At 44.0% G+C, this 20252-nt stretch overlaps 1 protein-coding gene across 1 annotated transcript; it reads right to left on the bottom strand.

The window, feature by feature from the left end:
• Positions 1-498: 498 nt before the first annotated feature.
• On the bottom strand, positions 499-19920 carry LOC120057939 (tumor necrosis factor receptor superfamily member EDAR-like). The gene is made up of 10 exons (XM_039006416.1): positions 19863-19920; positions 15393-15515; positions 12289-12470; positions 11063-11148; positions 8125-8316; positions 7938-8012; positions 3804-3876; positions 1464-1737; positions 1297-1357; positions 499-1160 (listed from the first exon to the last, which is right to left on the bottom strand). Exons 1-10 carry the CDS (start codon positions 19911-19913, stop codon positions 832-834), a joined length of 1446 nt encoding a protein of 481 aa, XP_038862344.1. The 5' UTR covers positions 19914-19920; the 3' UTR covers positions 499-831.
• Between the last annotated feature and the right edge of the window lie 332 nt (positions 19921-20252).

Raw genomic sequence — 20252 nt, 5'->3', positions numbered from 1 at the left:
GTGAAACACCAGAGCAGTGAAGACACACAGAGATGGGATTGTGCCTCCCCAGTCACTCAACAGAACCAATATACATGGAGGTATAGAAAGCCACCATTTAAACCATATAAACCAAACACACATTCTCTTGTTCCTGAAATGTCTTTAGCTAGGAGCTTATCACCATTAGCTGATATGTGCTGAATGGCACAAAATGGCTGCCGTCCTGTGGTATCACCCAGCATAGCATCAGAGCCAGGCTGACCATAGAGTAGTGCAGCGCTGGGTCTCCTGGTGTCCTGTCTTCCTGCATTTCTCAGGCTGCAGAAGGCCTAGTCTGTCTATAAGCTAAGCAGTCTCTTTAATGGTCTCTGGCATCTGGTATTTACTGGTTCATTGGTTTTAGTGGTTAATTAGGTGCTGAAAGTCTTGACTGTAAACCACAACATTATTAGATCAGACTGCCACAAGTCAACCAATTAGAGCCAGCGGTAGCAGCTGACCGCTGGAGGAGCGGGGAGGGGGGATCTGGGGCCACGGGGATCCTGGCAGAGAAGAGGTCCATTATGCCTTTTTCAAAATCTCATATTCTAATATGTACAAAATGTAATTTATATAAAATCTATATATTTTTTTTAATAAAAAGCTTTTGTTGAGGCATCCAGCACAAAGTGAATTGTCAGAGGGAGACAGAGAGACGAAAGAGAAGGAGAGAGATCTGAAATCTAGGAAGGCCTACTGGCATTCTTCATGTGGAGGGGTACGGGTGTTTGTGAATGTATGGGCGGGCAGGTATGTGCACATGGGTGTACTGCATCTGTGCATAAACGTGTGTTCATGTGTGTGTGTGAGTCAGACGCTTGCACAGCGCGGTGAGGACAGAGGGACAGTGTGTGTATCTCCTCCTCCCAGTACATCAGAACACAGTGACTCCACAGCATCCAGTCTCTCTATCTGCACCAGTCTGGTGAGCAGGTCTGGGATGCTATAGCCGGCGGTACTGATCCTCTCAAACAGCTGCAGGCCGTCACTCATCCCTCCGATCTCATCCCTCTTCAGGCCAAAGCTTTCTGCCAGGTGTCTCCAGGTCTTCACCACAGCTGCCTCGCTACTGTAGGAGGAGCTCAGCATCCGACTGGCCTTCTCCAGACAGTCAAACGGTAGTTCTGTAGGACTCAGACCTGGGGAGAGGAAGGGAGAGGGATGGTTAGGGATGTGTGTGTTGTAGCAAGAGTCCAGCATAGAAGTGTCCTTCGATAGACAGTTGAAGGGTAGTTCCATAGGGCTGAAGCCCGGGGTGGACGTATGAGTTCTCACCCTCAGCCACACTGCAGGCTCTAGCATACAGATCCAGGATCTTCTTCCTCCGGCTCTGAATCTGAAGGAAGAGACAGAGTGAAAGGTAGAGTAGGTTATAAAGTAATTACATTGCAATACATTGTTAAAGTACATAGTTGGATGTGAATGACTGTGTTCTCTCTCACCCCTGTAGCCTTGTTGTAGTTGTTGTTATTGATGATGTTAGCATTGCCATTGCTAATGTTGTTAGCGTTGATAGGGCTGGTGGGGTTGGATCCAGTCTTATCCCTGTCGAGAAGCCCCAGAGAGAGCAGGCAGAGGTCTGGCTTGTTGCCCAGGTTCAGAAGACAGAGGCTGGGGTTAGGATCAGCCGCCCCCTGCCTCTCCAAGGCTGCCTCCTCATCACTGTCCATACTACGACTCAACAGCTGCTCGTTCTCTGACGATGCATCATTCTCACTGGGGAGGAGAGAGAAAATCAAGTTGAGTTGTCAAAACTCAAAATCGGTCAGCATAATAACATTCTTCATGACCTTTCAACTGATATTTTGCAGTGTCTAGTTATGGTAATGTGCTGTAGCTTCATCCTTAATATTATACTGCAAATAGACTCATGTTTTATATTACATATTTAGCTTCAGATCCACAGAATGCTATTAACAGTGTGTGTAAGACTGGGAAGTTCTCCCAAAAACACCTTGTTGACAAAGATTTTCAGAGATACGCACACAATAGCAATGTTTCACTGACACACACACACACACACACACACACACACACACACACACACACACACACACACACACACACACACACACACACACACACACACACACACACACACACACACACACACACACACACACACACACAGGCATTGTTTCCTAGTCACCCTACACCCACTCAGGCTGCTAAGACAGTGAGTTAGTACATCCTCTGGCATGCAGCTAGCCACACTGTTTACCACTGCTGAGTCTGGCTAGGTGATGTAATGCTAATGTTAATGTGTGTGATGAGATGTGAGTAGGTCATACAGACCATATACAGTGTGTGTACATGTGACTTGTGATACTGTGTGTATGACACAAACTCATCCTCTGTGTCTACCCATATTTACGTAAATGTGTATGTATCTTCTCCTTGCTATACCTGTCTGTCTGTCTGTCATAAAGAATAAGGCTTCATTGTCTGCTAGTGTGGGGTTGAGACAGACAGACAGACAAACAGAAAGGGAGGAGAGAACAGAGAGGGGAAGGAAAGCAAGGGAAAGGGAGGAGAGAGGAGAGAGATGGAAAGGGAGGAGAGAACAGAGGGGAAGGACAGAGGGAAAGGGAGGAGAGAACAGAGAGGGGAAGGACAGAGGGAAAGGGAGGAGAGAACAGAGAGGGGAAGGAGGCAGAGGGAAAGGGAGGAGAGGACAGAGAGGGGAAGGACAGAGGGAAAGGGAGGAGAGGACAGAGAGGGGAAGGACAGAGGGAAAGGGAGGAGAGGACAGAGAGGGGAAGGACAGAGGGAAAGGGAGGAGAGGACAGAGAGGGGAAGGACAGAGGGAAAGGGAGGAGAGGAGAGAGAGGGGAAGGACAGAGGGAAAGGGAGGAGAGGACAGAGAGGGGAAGGACAGAGAGGGAATGGGAGGAGAGAACAGAGAGGGGAAGGACAGAGGGAAAGGGAGGAGAGGACAGACAGGGGAAGGAGAGAGGGAAAGGGAGGAGAGGACAGACAGGGGAAGGACAGAGGGAAAGGGAGGAGAGGACAGAGAGGGGAAGGACAGAGGGAAAGGGAGGAGAGGACAGATAGGGGAAGGACAGAGAGGGAATGGGAGGAGTGAACAGAGAGGGGAAGGACAGAGAGGGAATGGGAGGAGAGAACAGAGAGGGAAGGGTTTAGGGTTTGGCTGGGCTATAGAGTCCCCCTCTCTCTTCACTTCTCTTTGCCTCTCTCTCTACTACCCACCCTCCCCTCTCTCTTTCTCTCTCTATATCTCTCCCCCACCCCCCTCTCCATCCCACCTCCAGAGCCAATCTGTGCTCAGCTAGTTTGCCCTCCAAAACCAGAATCACTTTGCTTCAGAAAAATCTTTAGTTTTTCCATGACCCACACAAGGGGCACAAACAAACACACACACACACATACACTGTCTCCCCACTAAAAGGGCTAGCAGCGATGCTCTGCTGCAGTGACTTGTCCTGTGGTAGTCTAATTATGGGCAGATCCCGAAAAACAGATAAAAGAGCCTCTCTGTCTCTGAGGCCCCCAGTCAACCCCTACACACACACGCACACACACACACACACACACACACACACACACACACACACACACACACACACACACACACACACACACACACACACACACACACACACAAAAACACGCTTGCAGACAAACACACTCAAACGCACAAACAAATACAGACAGACCCAAACATGATCTGAACGATATTGGGAACCATTACACATCTTTTGCGTTTGTCTGTTCAGCGTGTGTTTGATGTGTCATGTGCGCTGGTGATTATGATACCTTACCTTTTCACCGTCTTCGGAGGCGTGGGTTTGAGTTTGTCGAATTCATCCTTTTCAGAGAAAATCACAACGTTGTCTGAAATAAAGAAAAAATGAATTTATACAATTTTTAAATTAGGATGCTTAATAAGTGACACAAACAACAAATACACTACAAGCAAAAGTATGTGGACACCTGTTCGAACATCTCATTCCAAAATCATGGACATTAATATGGAGTTGGTCCCGCCTTTGCTGCTATAACAGCCTCCACTCTTCTGGGAAGGTTTTCCACCAGATGTTGGAACATTGCTGCGGGGACTTGCTTCCATTCAGCCACGAGCATTAGTGAGGTCGGGCACTAATGTTGGGCGATTAGTCCATTAGGCTCACAGTCAGCGTTCCAATTCATCCCAAAGGTGTTCGATGGGGTTGAGGTTAAGGCTCTGTGCAGGCCAGTCAAGTTCTTCCACGCTGATGTCGACAAACCATTTCTTTATGGACCTTGCTTTGCTATAAGGTTGGAAGCACAGAATCGTCTAGAATGTCGTCACTGGAACTAAGGGGCCTAGCCTGAAGCATGAAAAACAGCCCCAGACCATTATTCCTCCTCCACCAAACTTTACAGTTGGCACTATGCATTGGGGCAGGTAGCGTTCTTCTGGCATTCGTCAAACCCAGATTCGTCTGTCGGACTGCCAGATGGTGAAGCGTGTTTCATCACTCCAGAGAACACGTTTACACTGCTCCGGAATCCAAGGGCGGCAAGCTTTACACCACTCCAGCCGACGCTTGGCATTGGCATGGTGATTTTAGGCTTGTGTGCGACTGGTTGGCCATGGAAACCCATTTCATGAATCTCCCGACTAACAGTTCTTGTGCTGACATTGCTTCCAGAGGCAGTTTGGAACTCTGTAGGTCTCAGAGCGAGTGACGTCACCGATTGAAACGCTATTAGTGCGCACCCCGCTAACTAGCTAGCCATTTCACATTGGTTACACCAGCCTAATCTCGGGAGTTGATAGGCTTGAAATCATAAACAGCTCAATGCTTGAAGCACAGGGAAACGCACGAAAGTGCTGTTTGAATGAATGCTTACGAGCCTGCTGCTGCCTACCCCTGCTCAGTTTAGACTGCTCTATCAAATATCAAATCATAGACTTAATTATAACATAATAACACACAGAAATACGTGCCTTAGGTCATTAATATGGTCAAATCCGGAAACTATCATTTCGAAAACAAAACGTTTATTCTTTCAGTGAAATACGGAACCGTTCCGTATTTTATCTAACGGGTGGCATCCATAAGTCTAAATATTGCTGTTACACTGCACAACCTTCAATTTCATGTCATAATTACGTAAAATTCTAGCAAATTAGTTCGCAACGAGCCAGGCGGGCCAAACTGTTGCATATACCCTGACTCTGCGTGCAATGAACGCAAGAGTAGTGACACAATTGTCCTAGTTTAATATTGCCTGCTAATCTGGATTTCTTTTAACTAAATATGCAGGTTTTAAAAAATATACTTCTGTGTATTGATTTTAAGAAAGGCATTGATGTTTATGGTTAGGTACATTCGTGCAACGATTGTGCTTTTTTCGCAAATGCGCTTTTGTTAAATCATCCCCGTTTGGCGAAGTTGCCTGTCTTTGTTAGGAAGAAATAATCTTCTAGTCTTCACACAGTTCGCAACGAGCCAGGTGGCCCAAACTGCTGCATATACCCTGACTCTGTTGCACAGAACACAAGAGAAGTGACAATTTCCATAGTTAAAAGAAATTAATGTTAGCAGGCAATATTAACTAAATATGCAGGTTTAAAAATATATACTTGTGTATTGATTTTAAGAAAGGCGTTGATGTTTATGGTTAGGTACACATTGGTGCAACGACAGTGCTTTTTTCGCGAATGCGCTTGTTAAATGACCCATTTGGCAAAGTAGGCTATGATTCAATGATAAATTAACAGGCACCGCATCGATTATATGCAACGCAGGACAAGCTAGATAAACTAGTAATATCATCAATCATGTGTAGTTAACTAGTAAGTCTGAAACAATCGTCAAAATAACCAGGGGAACAGAGGTCCCATTATTTTCAAAATAATTCAATTAACAGGACTGTAGTGTTCAAATGCAATCACATCAAAGTTTAAAGTGTGTAAATGTCTGGCACTGCCAGCCTAGATGGTGTATGCCTCAGAGACGCCACATCAGACAGACACTCATAGTTCCCAGCTCTACCGGAGATCTCAATCATCGAGACTTACGAAACAGCTACTCAATACACACAGACATGCGTGTGCACACACACTTTTCCCAATACATAAACACACACATACAGTATGCTTTCACCAATACACTTTAAACATACATTCAGTTTCGTGAATAAAACACTTATGTTTGATTCTTAATTTGCAAGCCTAAACAGGTTGATTTCTAAACCTAAAGGACTGTATGTGTAACTATTACCATACCAGAGGTAAAAGGGTAGGCCTACAGTATGTGAGACGCCAGTAGGTGTATTATTGTCAGGTAGATAACAACTCATTCAGAGTTGTTGACACTGACAGCCTAGAGCTAGGGCCACAGTCTAATCTAAACATTCCACCATGCTGCGCTCACTCAGTGTCAAACCCACAGACACCACGCATGAGAATGCCTTTATGTTAGTTATAGACTAGACTATAGATTAAACCTGAGGCCCCAGCCGGTACTATACATTATGTTAGTTATAGACTAGACTATAGATTAAACCTGAGGCCCCAGCCGGTACTATACATTATGTTAGATATAGACTAGACTATAGATTAAGTCTGAGGCCCCAGCCGGTACTATACATTATGTTAGTTATAGACTAGACTATAGATTAAACCTGAGGCCCCAGCCGGTACTATACATTATGTTAGTTATAGACTAGACTATAGATTAAACCTGAGGCCTCAGCCGGTACAATACATTATGTTAGTTATAGACTAGACTATAGATTAAACCTGAGGCCCCAGCCAGTACTATACATTATGTTAGTTATAGACTAGACTATAGATTAAACCTGAGGCCCCAGCCGGTACTATACATTATGTTAGTTATAGACTAGACTATAGATTAAGTCTGAGGCCCCAGCCGGTACAATACATTATGTTAGTTATAGACTAGACTATAGATTAAGTCTGAGGCCCCAGCCGGTACTATACATTATGTTAGTTATAGACTAGACTATAGATTAAACCTGAGGCCCCAGCCGGTACTATACATTATGTTAGTTATAGACTAGACTATAGATTAAACCTGAGGCCCCAGCCGGTACTATACATTATGTTAGTTATAGACTAGACTATAGATTAAACCTGAGGCCCCAGCCGGTACTATACATTATGTTAGTTATAGACTAGACTATAGATTAAGTCTGAGGCCCCAGCCGGTACTATACATTATGTTAGTTATAGACTAGACTATAGATTAAGTCTGAGGCCCCAGCCGGTACTATACATTATGTTAGTTATAGACTAGACTATAGATTAAACCTGAGGCCCCAGCCGGTACTATACATTATGTTAGTTATAGACTAGACTATAGATTAAACCTGAGGCCCCAGCCGGTACTATACATTATGTTAGTTATAGACTAAACTATAGATTAAGTCTGAGGCCCCAGCCGGTACTATACATTATGTTAGTTATAGACTAGACTATAGATTAAACCTGAGGCCTCAGCCGGTACTATACATTATGTTAGTTATAGACTAGACTATAGATTAAGCCTGAGGCCCCAGCCGGTACTATACATTATGTTAGTTATAGACTAGACTATAGATTAAACCTGAGGCCCCAGCCGGTACTATACATTATGTTAGTTATAGACTAGACTATAGATTAAACCTGAGGCCCCAGCCGGTACTATACATTATGTTAGTTATAGACTAGACTATAGATTAAACCTGAGGCCCCAGCCGGTACTATACATTATGTTAGTTATAGACTAGACTATAGATTAAACCTGAGGCCCCAGCCGGTACTATACATTATGTTAGTTATAGACTAGACTATAGATTAAGTCTGAGGCCCCAGCCGGTACTATACATTATGTTAGTTGACTGTCGTGTGGTTTTCTGTTCCCTGAGGTATCATTTTGTATAGCTGTGTTGTAGTGTCTCACCTGGAACATCTTTCTTGTCCTCCTGTTTGTTGGTCTGAGCCTCCACAGCCTTCACCACCTGACCTGAGCAGCATGCTGCACATGGAGAGAGAGAACGTTTAGTAACTGTGCACACTGATGTCCCATTTAACACAGGGAGTGAACCCAACTGAAACTGTGTGTGTATGTGAGTGTGTGTGATTGTTACCCTGTCCGCTGGGCTTGGCTTTGAGGATGTAGAACATGATGATGAGGACGATGGCGATGGCCATGATGAAGATGGTTGACATGGCAATGATGAGAGCGGTTGCTAGGTGACCCTGTCCTGTGGGGTCTTTGTGAGGGTGAGGGAACATGGTAGTACTGGTGGTTGAGACACTGGGGACTTTGGTAAGCATGCCTGGAACACACAGATACTACACAGTTACTACACAGATACTACACAGGTAATTAATCTAAGGGAAGCCATGTTCCCCATGATGCCTTACCCCTCAGGGGTGTGTGCTTAGTCCCCTCCTGTACTCCCTGTTCACCCACGACTGCGTGGGTGAAGTTTACCGACAACACAACAATGGTAGGCCTGATCACTGACGATGATGAGACAGCCTATAGGGAGGAGGTCAGAGACCCGGCAGTGTGGTGCCAGGACAACAACCTCTCCCTCAGTGTCAGCAAGACAAAGGAGCTGATCGTGGACTACAGGAAACGGAGAGCCGAGCACGCCCCCATTCACATCGACGGGGCTGTAGTGGAGCAGGTCGAGTGTTCACATCACTAAGGATCTATCATGGTCCAAACACACCAACACAGTCGTAAAGAGGGCATGACAGCACCTCTTCCCCCCCAGGAGGCTGAAAAGATTTGGCAAGGACCCTCAGATCCTCAAAAAGTTATCCAGCTGCATCATTGAGAGCATCTTGACTGGCTGCATCACTGCTTGGTATGGCAACTGCTTGGCATCCAACCTCAAGACGCTACAGAGGGTACATCACTGGGGCTGAGCTTCTTGCCATCCAGGACCTCTATACCAGGCGGTGTCAGAAGAAGGCCCTAAAAATTGTTACAGACTCCAGCCACCCAAGTCATAGACTGATCTCTCTGCTACCGCACGGCAAACGGTACCGATGCACCAAGTCTCTGACCAACAGGACCCTGAACAGCTTCTACCCACAAGCCATAAGTCTGATAAATAGTTAGTTAAATAAATAACTACCCGGACTATTTGCATTGACCCTTTTTTAACAAACTTTTTTGACCCGTCACGTACACTGCTGCTTCTGTTTACAACCTCAATTACCTCATTCCCCTGCACATTGACTCAGTACTGGTACCCGTTGTATATAGCCAGGTTATCTTTACTCATTGTGTATCTATTATTACTTCTCTATTTTCTTTCTCTCTGCATTGTTGGGAAGGGCCTGTAAGTAAGCATTTCACTGTTAGTCCACACCTATTGTTTACGAAGCAATTTGATTGGATGATTTGTCTACAACACTGTGCCCCTCTCAACCTTTATACCCTACAGAATAGTCTCTCTCTCTCTCTCTCTCTCTCTCTCTCTCTCTCTCTCTCTCTCTCTCTCTCTCTCTCTCTCTCTCTCTCTCTCTCTCTCTCTCTCTCTCTCTCTCTCTCTCTCTCTCTGGAACATTAGCGTTAGCCACCTAGCTAACTTTAGCCACAACAAATTGGAATTTGTAACATATCATATATTTAGCAAATTCGTAACATATTGTACGTTTAGCAAATTTGTAACATCATATGAATTGTAATTCGTAAACATATCATGATGGACTTCCACAAATTAACACAAACTATACGAAACGTAACATATCATACTAAATGGAGTGTCTCGGATTTACGTACAGAATCATACCACATTGTTCCTACAGTGAGACATCAGAATAGACCAAGGCTTTCAACCCTACAGACAGACATCAGAATAGACCAAGGCTTTCAACCCTACAGACAGACATCAGAATAGACCAAGGCTTTCAACCCTACAGACAGACATCAGAATAGACCAAGGCTTTCAACCCTACAGACAGACGTCAGAATAGACCAAGGCTTTCACCCTACAGACAGACATCAGAATAGAACAAGGCGTTCAACCCTACAGACAGACATCATCTCCTCTAAAGCTTTTGGACATCTTTATGCTGCTTCAGACTTTATTTATTCACTGATCAGATCAGACTGACGAGGTCTATCATTGTATGAGACTGCTGCAGTTACATTAGACAAACCTGGGTTCAAAGTTTAAACCCAGTCTGTTACAGTAGATTGTGGTAAACAGAGGCCAGACAGAGGTGGTATAGATATGTATAGATGTATATAGCCTGGAGAGCTGGTATGACAGGCTGCTGTTGAAGAGAAGACCCAGTGCATGTAGAAACATGTTAATCATCTTTTTCATGCCCTCCAAACGTTTTAATTATCACACCGCGCCATGCTGGGAGCTAGCTGGGCTCAGCGGTAACACACAAACACACACACACGCACACTGAGCTGGAAGCCGGAGTAATTGACAGATTACTTGGCGAGTGCTAGCCTGTCTTGACCCTGAGCTAGTAACTCTATGCTTCAACTACATATTTCAAGACTTCATTTAAAACACTTAATTAAAATGTACCCTCACACGTTCACTCCCTCCCTCTCTTCCTCCCTAACTCACTCCCTGCCTGGAAGAAACAATTAGACACTTGTTAAAAGGTTTGTGTTTGTTGGTATACACTCATTTGTCCTCCTCCCTCCTTCCCTCCCTCCCATCCTCCTCATAGCAGCTTCCAATCTGTTTGAGCTTTTCATATTTCAAAACACAGTCATTCAAATTACACAATAACATATATATTCATTTCCGGTCAAAACAATGTGCCAGTGAGTGTTGGTTTGAGCGACGGACAGAAAAACAATTCCTGGGTTTGAGCATTACCATGAGGAAGCAGTTCCAGACGCTGACGAGTTAACATCATGCTGCCTCGCACTGTGCTCTGTCTGTCTGTCTGTCTGTCTGTCTGTCTGTGTTCATTAACTAGCCACAGCCCTCACTCGCCTGACCTTACAGTGATCGCTCTCCGTCCCTCTCTGACTGTGATTCTGTAAAACAGTGTGTTTGTGTTGTAGAAGTAGTAAAGTATAGTAGAACGTACACTCTTTAGTGTTGCGCGGTGCGTTCTGACACGAGTGACAGACCATCCCATACAGGTTCCTGGGCCGGTTCTCCTGGATGTAATACCTGACAGAAAGGAAGCACAGAGAGAACCTTTAGAGAACAATACTGATACAGTACCTAGTATTGTCTTCTTATATACAGAGAGATGTTAGATATGGTGTGAATATGTACGTATTTGACAGGAGAAGTGTCTCAATAATAGTTGAAGTGAAAAGGCTGAACTGACTGCTGTATTGATGCCCAGAGGGGAAGGAGTGATACTGTATACCATTAGGTTAGATAAGGTATTATATAGCCCTGAGCTGTGACAGAGGACGAGAAAGGAAGCTGCTTCAGAGCGTGGCGTCCTCTAGGCCTCTAGGGCAGAGAGGCTATCATTAATCAGAGATGACTATTAAACCAAATTCAATCAAACACCAACACCCCATCTCCAGGTTAGAGCACCGACAAAGCATTAAACGTGAGATTAATAAAAAGATTTTAGTATTTCGATTCCATCACAGCAGCAGTCAGACAGTGTTCAGTATCCCTGCCCCCAATACAGTACAGCTGAAAGAGAGTAGCTATTAAAGCAGCCAGTAATGTTATGCTAAAACACTCCAGTCTGTATATTGACTTTAAACTCAATTGAAACCAGAGAATGCCTTTGAGGTGGTCCAATCACTGAATGATATCATATGGTGGAAAGGGAAGAGAGAGAGAGAGAGAGAGAGAGAGAGAGAGAGAGAGAGAGAGAGAGAGAGAGAGAGAGAGAGAGAGAGAGAGAGAGAGAGAGAGAGAGAGAGAGAGAGAGAGAGAGAGAGAGAGAGAGAGAGAGAGAGAGAGAGAGAGAGAGAGAGAGAGAGAGAGAGAGAGAGAGAGAGAGAGAGAGAGAGAGAGAGAGAGAGACTGAGACTGAGACTGAGACTGAGACTGAGACTGAGACTGAGAGGGAGATCAGACCTTTAAATCAGTCCTGTAACAGTTTATATCTTCTCCTGCCTCCATGTTGGTGGGTGACCAGATGGCAGCTGGGTAATTGAGGCTGGTAGCGTGGCCAACGGAGGGTTAGCCTAGGCTGTGTGTGTGATATGGGAGTTGTGCGGGACAAATGTCCTATGGGGTGGTCCTGTCTTATCAATGACACTCTGATAGTGAGAGTGTGTAGGCTTGTGTGTGTGTGTTTGTATGTGTATATGTGTGTGTCTGTATGTGTGTACATACCCAGGTAAGCAGGGTCCACAGTCTGCGTCACTGTCTGGTGTCCCAGGTGTGAGTACTGTAGCGCGGTACAGACCTTCACAGTCCTTATGTCTCCTGCAGATCTCATACTTCCCCTTTGAGTACTTCCCCGCCGGACAAGACACACACACATAGTCCTCATCCTTAGTCCCATAGCCACAGTTCTGCAACAAAACACACATAAACAATGTTAGACATGTGTTATGCATGTGTTGTGCTCACATACACATACACACATACAATGCACTTGAAACGAGTGGTGCTGTTCATAGACCAGTGTGTTAGTGTATATACTAATGCTGCCTTCTGTGTTCTGCTGAGCCCAGCCTAGATCTGACAGTCCGAGTCTGAGACTAAAGACGTGAAATGTGATCGCTAACAAGAACAGGACATGAGTCATTTTTAACTGATCTTTGTGTAGTTTGTCTACAGGTGTAGGATCTTCATTTGATCACCCTGTTGCGGGATAATTTGCAATTCAGGAAATGTGAAATGTATAGTGTATTTCAGTTTTAAAAAGGTTAATGAAAGTTTGTAATTTCCACGAATGATGCATCAACCACCACAAAAATGTCCATTAATTAAAATCCACATAATAATTCAAATTTCCTGTTGCTTCAGGATTATTTTCCTGCTGTAGCAAACTGGCTCAAGTTAAGATCCTACATCTATAGTGTGTGTGTGTGTGTGTGTGTGTGTGTGTGTGTGTGTGTGTGTGTGTGTGTGTGTGTGTGTGTGTGTGTGTGTGTGTGTGTGTGTGTGTGTGTGTGTGTGTGTGTGTGTGTGTGTGTGTGTGTGCGCCTGTGTATAGTCTAGTAGATGTGGCGAGGTGGTGGAAATGTATGTTCTAGTATAGAATGAGGATGTCCCAGACTGATGCACTACTCTCAGGGGGGGATCTGTGACAACAACCAGTCTGACAGACAGGCAGGTGTCTGACGTATCTTTATTAAAACTGTTACATCATCTCCATCTTGACGCCAAGCTGCTGCCTGTCCTACAGACTACAGAAACACTATATTCACTTCAACGTCCTACTTTATTGGCTTTTCCAATATATCCACTGTGACATCTGATAAAAACTGGATAAAATGATCAGTAGGATTCTGTCAGGATGGATCAACCCAGTGTCAGATCTCCTGGCTGACTTTACTTCTGTTGGTTCATATAAACCTTCTCCAGACTCTCCAGATCAAATTGATTTCCAGTCTCCATAGTTGTGGTAAACCAGTGTGTATCACTGCAGTAAAATGATCTGCTCTATCAGATCACAGCAGGTCTGTGTGGGAGTTGAAATAGTTCTGTTTGATGTGTGTGTGTGTGTGTGTGTGTGTGTGTGTGTGTGTGTGTGTGTGTGTGTGTGTGTGTGTGTGTGTGTGTGTGTGTGTGTGTGTGTGTGTGGGGGGGGGGGGGGGGGGGGGGTTCTCAGGTGGGTGTAGATTATCCCAGTGATTATAAGGAGGCAGAGGGAAAGCACAGGGCTAGATTACAGACTAACTACTACTACTGATCACAGACGAGAGATGAGAACAGAGCTGAATGCCTGGTTAGTTATGATGTTGGTGCTCTGTTTGATAAGCCCTTACATAAATAGACAATCATGAGCAATGATAGGCTTACTTGTCAAGGTCACATTATAGTCATTTTCTGTAATTAGATAGGAGAGTTGAATAACTATCACTTAACCTTAGAAGGTTAATGAACAACGGACTATTCAAACAGTTAGACATGTGTTAGGATTGTTGTTTAGATTAAGAGGAAAAGGTGTGCACCTGTTGGAGTTGTTCTGTGTAGTTGTGTGAAGTAGTCTATAGGTGTGTGTGTGTGTGTGTGTGTGTGTGTGTGTGTGTGTGTGTGTGTGTGTGTGTGTGTGTGTGTGTGTGTGTGTGTGTGTGTGTGTGTGTGTGTGTGTGTGTGTGTGTGTGTGTGTGTGTGTGTGTGTGTGTGTGCGTGTGTATGAAGTGTGTCTCCTCCATATTAAGGCCCAGTGAGGTGCTTTTTGGTTTGACCGGGGCACTGATGACTCATGGTTACTGACAGACTACTGTACCATTCCTACCCACGGGGCTTCAATATTTTGAAAAAAATCTAAATGGTGTGACAAACCGTGAAAATTGTTCATTCCCCTTTATGAATCTGAACAGGCTTACAGTACTGGGATTTAGGTGGTAACTCTCTCTGAGCTGGAAGGTGTACAGATGTAGGCTCTTAATTTGATAACTCTTTTGTTGCAGAGAATGCAAACTTGGAAATGCAAACTTCTAGTGTATTTGAGTTTTAAAAAGGCTTCTAAATTTTCTAATTTCCAATTTGAAATGTCAGATTTTATTTTCCCTAATGAAAAATGTATCAACCCCTACAAAAATGCTTCCTGTTCCTGCTGTAGAAAATTGGCTCAAATTAAGATCCTACATATGTACCTGTGTGTATACTAGTGAGTCAAGTAAACTACCTGGGTGGTCTGAGCAGACAGGCAGACTAGAGAGTATTGTCACACCCTGATCTGTTTCACCTGTCTTTGTGATTGTCTCCACCCCCCTCCAGGTGTCGCCCATCTTCCCCATTATCCCCTGTGTAGTTATACCTGTGTTCTCTGTTTGTCTGTTGCCAGTTCGTCTTGTTTGTCAAGTCAACCAGCGGTTTTGTGTCTCAGGTCCTGCTTTTCCCCAGTCTCTGTTTTCTCGTCCTCCTGGTTTTTGACCCTTGCCTGTCCTGACCCTGTACCCACCCGCCTGACCACTCTGCCTGCCCCAGACCCTGAGCCTGCCTGCCGTCCTGTACCTTTGCCTCACCTCTGGATTACCGACCTCTGATTGACCTGACCCTGAGCCTGGCTGCCGTCCTGTACCTTTGCCCCACCTCTGGATTACCGACCTCTGCTTGACCTGACCCTGAGCCTGTCTGCCGTCCTGTACCTTTGCCCCTGTTGCTGTAATAAACATTGTTACTTCAACACATTCTGCATCTCGGTCTTACCTTGATATCTGATAAGTATGGCTGGGAGGTAGGTAGCAGGGGTCAGGGTTTACACGATACGGACATTCAAGTAATTTCACCACAGGGAAAAGTGTGTGTATGTGTCTCACCATGTGGGGCTCCTGTCCAGGCTGGCATGGGGGGCAGGGCCAGCAGCTACTGAAGGTCTGGTTGTAGAACTCAAACTCTCCACAACTACTGTACTCTGACCTGAGACAGGGAGGACAGGACACCTGAGAGAGAGGGGGGAGAGTTAAAATATAAAACCGTGCAGAGTCAAACTTAAATGTATTTTTTATTCAGGTTGTTGGTTATACGGTAGTCCTTTCCACTCACAGCCCCTGTCATATGCAGTCGTATGCAGGTTGAAAATGGAATATTCTGTCATTGATAATCGCCTAAATTGGAAGGCATCTGCTGTACAGTAACATTTTATACATGACGTCAGAGCTCAGGGTTCTCCACTTCCCAGCGCTGTATGGGTTTTGACTGACAGCCGTTATAAACTTGAGCACCGTGCTCGACAAGAAGATGCACCCATCCCACCCGCTAATTGGGCTGCTTTTGCACATTTATTGTCGTCTCAGTGTGGGAAATGCTGTAAATTGAGAGGAGTCACTGTGTTCTGACAGATGAGACGTTGGGGATTATAATAAATACCGCTTTGATGTCATACAAGCAAACCACAAACCCATGAGTCCAAATGTGCACTTCATGTCAAAACTCATGTCATTTACAGTATCAATGTTTAGGATTTCTATATTTGATCCACAGTTACAAGGATGACATGTGTTATACCCTGGGTTGTCCTGAACAGAATGAGGCTGTTTGTCATATTGTGAAGACAATTAACCGCAGGACACACAATTGAATGCACTCATGATCCCATTCTATGCGCACCACAATTACAATCTGTTTATCTGAAGTGCCTTTTGAAAGCCTAACACTGTAAGATCATATTTTGTGCTTGCTTCAGTTCCTCAATGGCAACGCTAGGAGAGCTCAAAAATGCACCTTATAGTTTAAGACTCTTTCCTTGAGTCATAAAAGTGTGTTGACATTATTTAGGAACTGTGCAGTTTGGAGAGATGTGTTGCCACTTGGAGACACCAGTTAGACCTCTCACTCAAACCCTGTTTTTTTCTTATTTTGCACCAAATTTCAATTAATATTTTTATGTTATTGAATTTATCCAAAGTGTTTTCAGATGTCGCTATTGACAAATGCTGTGAAAAACACAGTCAATGTAAAATGCACATAAAATCAACAGTGTAACGTTTGGATTCAGTCTTGTGTCAGGTGAACTGTTGTGTCCTCAACTTTGGTCTGATAATTTCCCCATAATCTCCAAAGTTTTGGTAACATGGTTATACATATCCTTTTTATAGTTCTTCAGTTAGAAACATTTTAAATCGGCCCTATCCATATAGGCCCATTTCTACGAGTGTAAGGGGTTAGGATGAATCTTTTTGTTCTGCTTCAACTCACTACAGGATTCTTCAGTATATAGCCTTTATGCTTGTAGACTTAGTTTTACTACAGCTTTCAATAACTCTAATTAAAATCATTGAGACTATATTAATCCCCTCGGGAACCTTTCAGAGACCAATCAAGACGTTGTTATTAATGTAGCCCTAAATCTGTCAGCCAGTGAGAGAGTTACATCACTATCTCTCCCACCATCCAACCCACACAATAACATACTAACCAAACCGCAATCGCTGTGTGCCAGAGTGAACTTAGGGACTGACCATAGTTGTTTAAATGTGCATATAATTGATTTATCGAGTGGCTGAAGTGTGTGTGTTTGGTGGGCATTTGTTTGTGCACCGTAAAGGAAAACTGTAATTTATACGGTAATTGGGAGTATTATCAACAGTAAAATACTGTGAAACATTTTACTGCAGCATACATTAAATTATGGTGCATTGTGGGAAAATTTTGTGGGCAGGAGAATAATTGCTGTATTCCGAATGGTACTGTAATTCCATCCTACAGAATACAGTACCATACCATCTTTTTGGAGCCAAAAACCTTTTGACCACTAGTGGGTGCATGGTCTTGTTGTTTCTGGCTCATTAACATATTTTGAGGCATGCCTTGTAAAAGGCTATATTTGTTGAAGGTTAGCGTTTTTCGTCATGAATCTTGTTCTGGAGGCAGCTCTGCAGAGTGGTCACTAGCTGGCATAGCCACAAAGTCTTAAAATCTCATTTTAAAACTAACCCTAACCGTAACCACACTGCTAACCCAAATGCCTAACCCTTAAATTAAGACCAAAAAGCAAATTTTTGCTTATATGAATTTTTACAATATAATGGTAAATCGCTCCTGAAAGACTCATGACAATAAATGTCAACCTGCATATTTGTTGCACCCGTTAGTGAGAATGCTGTACCGATTTAACTGGTATGTAGTAGTAGTGCCCCATCAATTTCAAATATATAAGGGACAGATTGGAGCGGTAGCAAGTCTTAAACTGTTAATGGTTAAGTATTTTGCCATATCATTTTGGTCTGTTTTGCCCTGTAGTCAGTTTGGAAGCCTTTGTTAGGCCTCTAGAAATGGAAGTGATATAAATCACCACATATGAATTGATATGCTGTAACATGACCTAGCAGCCAACCTGCTTGCACCAATCCCATGTAATTATAGTCAAATACAAACCCCAATCCCCTCAATCATGGCTGTGGGAAGATGTTTTGGGTTGGGGGGTGCTGTAGCATTTACGTTTTACAGTACAATAGAGTCAATTTTACGGTATTGTACCGTGTGTCATTACACAGTCCTTGCTTTGATACTGTATTTAAATTACAATAGGTGTACTGTAACATTATATACAGTAACTTACTTACCATTAGCTACCTGCCTGCCAGGCTCTTTGTGTGTGTGTGTGTGTGTGTGTGTGTGTGTGTGTGTGTGTGTGTGTGTGTGTGTGTGTGTGTGTGTGTGTGTGTGTGTGTGTGTGTGTGTGTGTTCCGTTGGCTGTTCTCCTCACACAGATTTGCTGTGCAGATCCATCCATCAGAACCCCCAAATAAAACAAGCACACACTCAGCTCTCCCCAGCTCACGGTCAGGAATGTCCTTTTCTAAACACAACAACAAGTTACACACTGCTGTTCAAACACATGGAGACTGAAATGAAACCAGTTACTGTTTGCAGTGGTGGAAAAGTACCCAATTGTCATACTTGAGTAAAAGTAAAGAGACCTTAATAGAACATGACTCAAGTAAAAGTGAAAGTCACCCAGCAAAATACTACTTGAGTCTTAAAGTATTTGGTTTTAAATATAGAGTAAGTATCAAAAGTGAATGTAATTGCTAAAATATACTTAAGAATCAAAAGTAAAAGTATAAATCATTTAAAATTCCTTATGTTAAGCAAACCAGACGGCACCATTTTCTTGTTTTTTTTACTAACAGATAACCAGGGGCACACTCCATCACTCAAACATCATTTACACACGAAGCATGAGTGTCTAATGAGTCCGCCAGATCAGAGGCAGTAGGGATGACCAGGGATGTTCTCTTGATAAGTGTGTGAATTTGACCATTTTCCTGTCCTGCTAAGCATTCAAAATGTAACGAGTACTTTTGGGTGTCAGGGAAAATGTAGAGTAAAAAGTTATTTTATTTAGGAATGTAGTGAAGTAAAAGTAGAAGTAAAAGGAATCTAGTGAAGTAAAAGTAAAAAATATACATATTTTTACTTAAGTACTTTACACCACTGACAAACTCTATACAAACACAAGACAGACTGAGCAGCAGCTGGGGAGCTGGAGAGAACTGAGACATCTGACAGGAAGACATGTGAGTCTGAGGCTGTCATACACTGTGTATGGAGGAGGGGGAAGGAGGAGGAGGAGATGTGAGGAGATGGGAGTACTGTATGTTGGATGAGGAAGAGGTGGAAGGAGGAAGAGGATATGTGAGGAGATGGGAGTACTGTATGTTGGATGAGGAAGAGGTGGAAGGAGGAAGAGGATATGTGAGGAGATGGGAGTACTGTATGTTGGATGAGGAAGAGGTGGAAGGAGGAAGAGGAGATGGGAGTAGTTGGGATGAGGAAGAGGTGGAAGGAGGAAGAGGAGATGGGATGAGGTGTGAGGAAGAGGTTGAAAGAAGAGAAGATAGGAGGATGAGGCAGAAGGAGGAAGAGATGAGATGGGATGAGGAAGAGGTCTCTCTCTCTCTCTCTCTCTCTAATCCAGCCCTCCAGGAGTGGCTTTAGTGGGGATCATTAATTGAGCTCTGAGGGAAGTTAAACTCCTGAGAATACAGCCAATACACACACACAGCCAACAGGTTTCAACATCAGAGGAAGAGAGCAGAGATTCAGGCCCAGATTAGAACTGCTCTCTTAGAGCTCCACGGAGGAACCTGTGATGATTCACAACCTCTGGCAAAGACCTGCTAAAGTCTGGCTGTACCTCTGCCAGTGTTATGTCTGTACGAGTGTGTGTGTTCAGTGTGTTTGTGTTCACGCATGCGCCTGTGTATCTGTTACACTGTTTCATTGCTGAAGATGGGTGAGGATGAGGAGAGGAGGAGGAGTAATGTAATTTGAAAGATACTCACCAACAACAAACAGAGGAAGAGGGACTCTATATGACTTCCTTTCTGAAACATCTTCTCACCTTCCCCTGAGAGAGAGAAAGAGGGGGGGGGGGGGGGGGGGGTAAGAGGGTCAGAAATACATACACTCATGACAGCAGTGTCCCCTCTGCTGTTTTTGTGGTAAGTCTTCCACTGCTTAAGAAAGCTGTCACTCCTCATAAACATTTGATCCACACACACACTATGCGTCATCATTTGCGTGGATTATACTTGACTGAGTGTGTGTGTGTGTGTAGGTGATACTGTTCTCTACTGTAGGTTACTCCTCTGCCCTACTGATGTGATGAGATCATTAATGATCCCCCTATCAGAGCTGCCAGTCACTGAGGAGAGAGAGTGGGAGAGAGGGAG

This window comes from Salvelinus namaycush, chromosome 13 (genome assembly GCF_016432855.1).
Source record: "Salvelinus namaycush isolate Seneca chromosome 13, SaNama_1.0, whole genome shotgun sequence".
NCBI classification, from domain to species: Eukaryota; Metazoa; Chordata; class Actinopteri; order Salmoniformes; family Salmonidae; genus Salvelinus; species Salvelinus namaycush.
The sequence above is the reverse complement of the archived record's forward strand: the minus strand, read 5'-3'. Positions and strand labels throughout refer to the sequence as shown.

What these genes read in the sequence shown, in the direction of transcription:
- LOC120057939 (XM_039006416.1), bottom strand. Translation starts at nt 19,913, where the DNA reads ATGTTTCAGAAAGGAAGTCATATAGAGTCCCTCTTCCTCTGTTTGTTG. An exon ending in CTGGACAGGAGCCCCACATG is followed by an intron (nt 12,471 to 15,392) that starts GTGAGACACATA and finishes GTTTTGTTGCAG; the next exon opens with AACTGTGGCTATGGGACTAA. An exon ending in ACCGCGCAACACTAAAGAGT is followed by an intron (nt 8,317 to 11,062) that starts GTACGTTCTACT and finishes TGTGTGTTCCAG; the next exon opens with GCATGCTTACCAAAGTCCCC.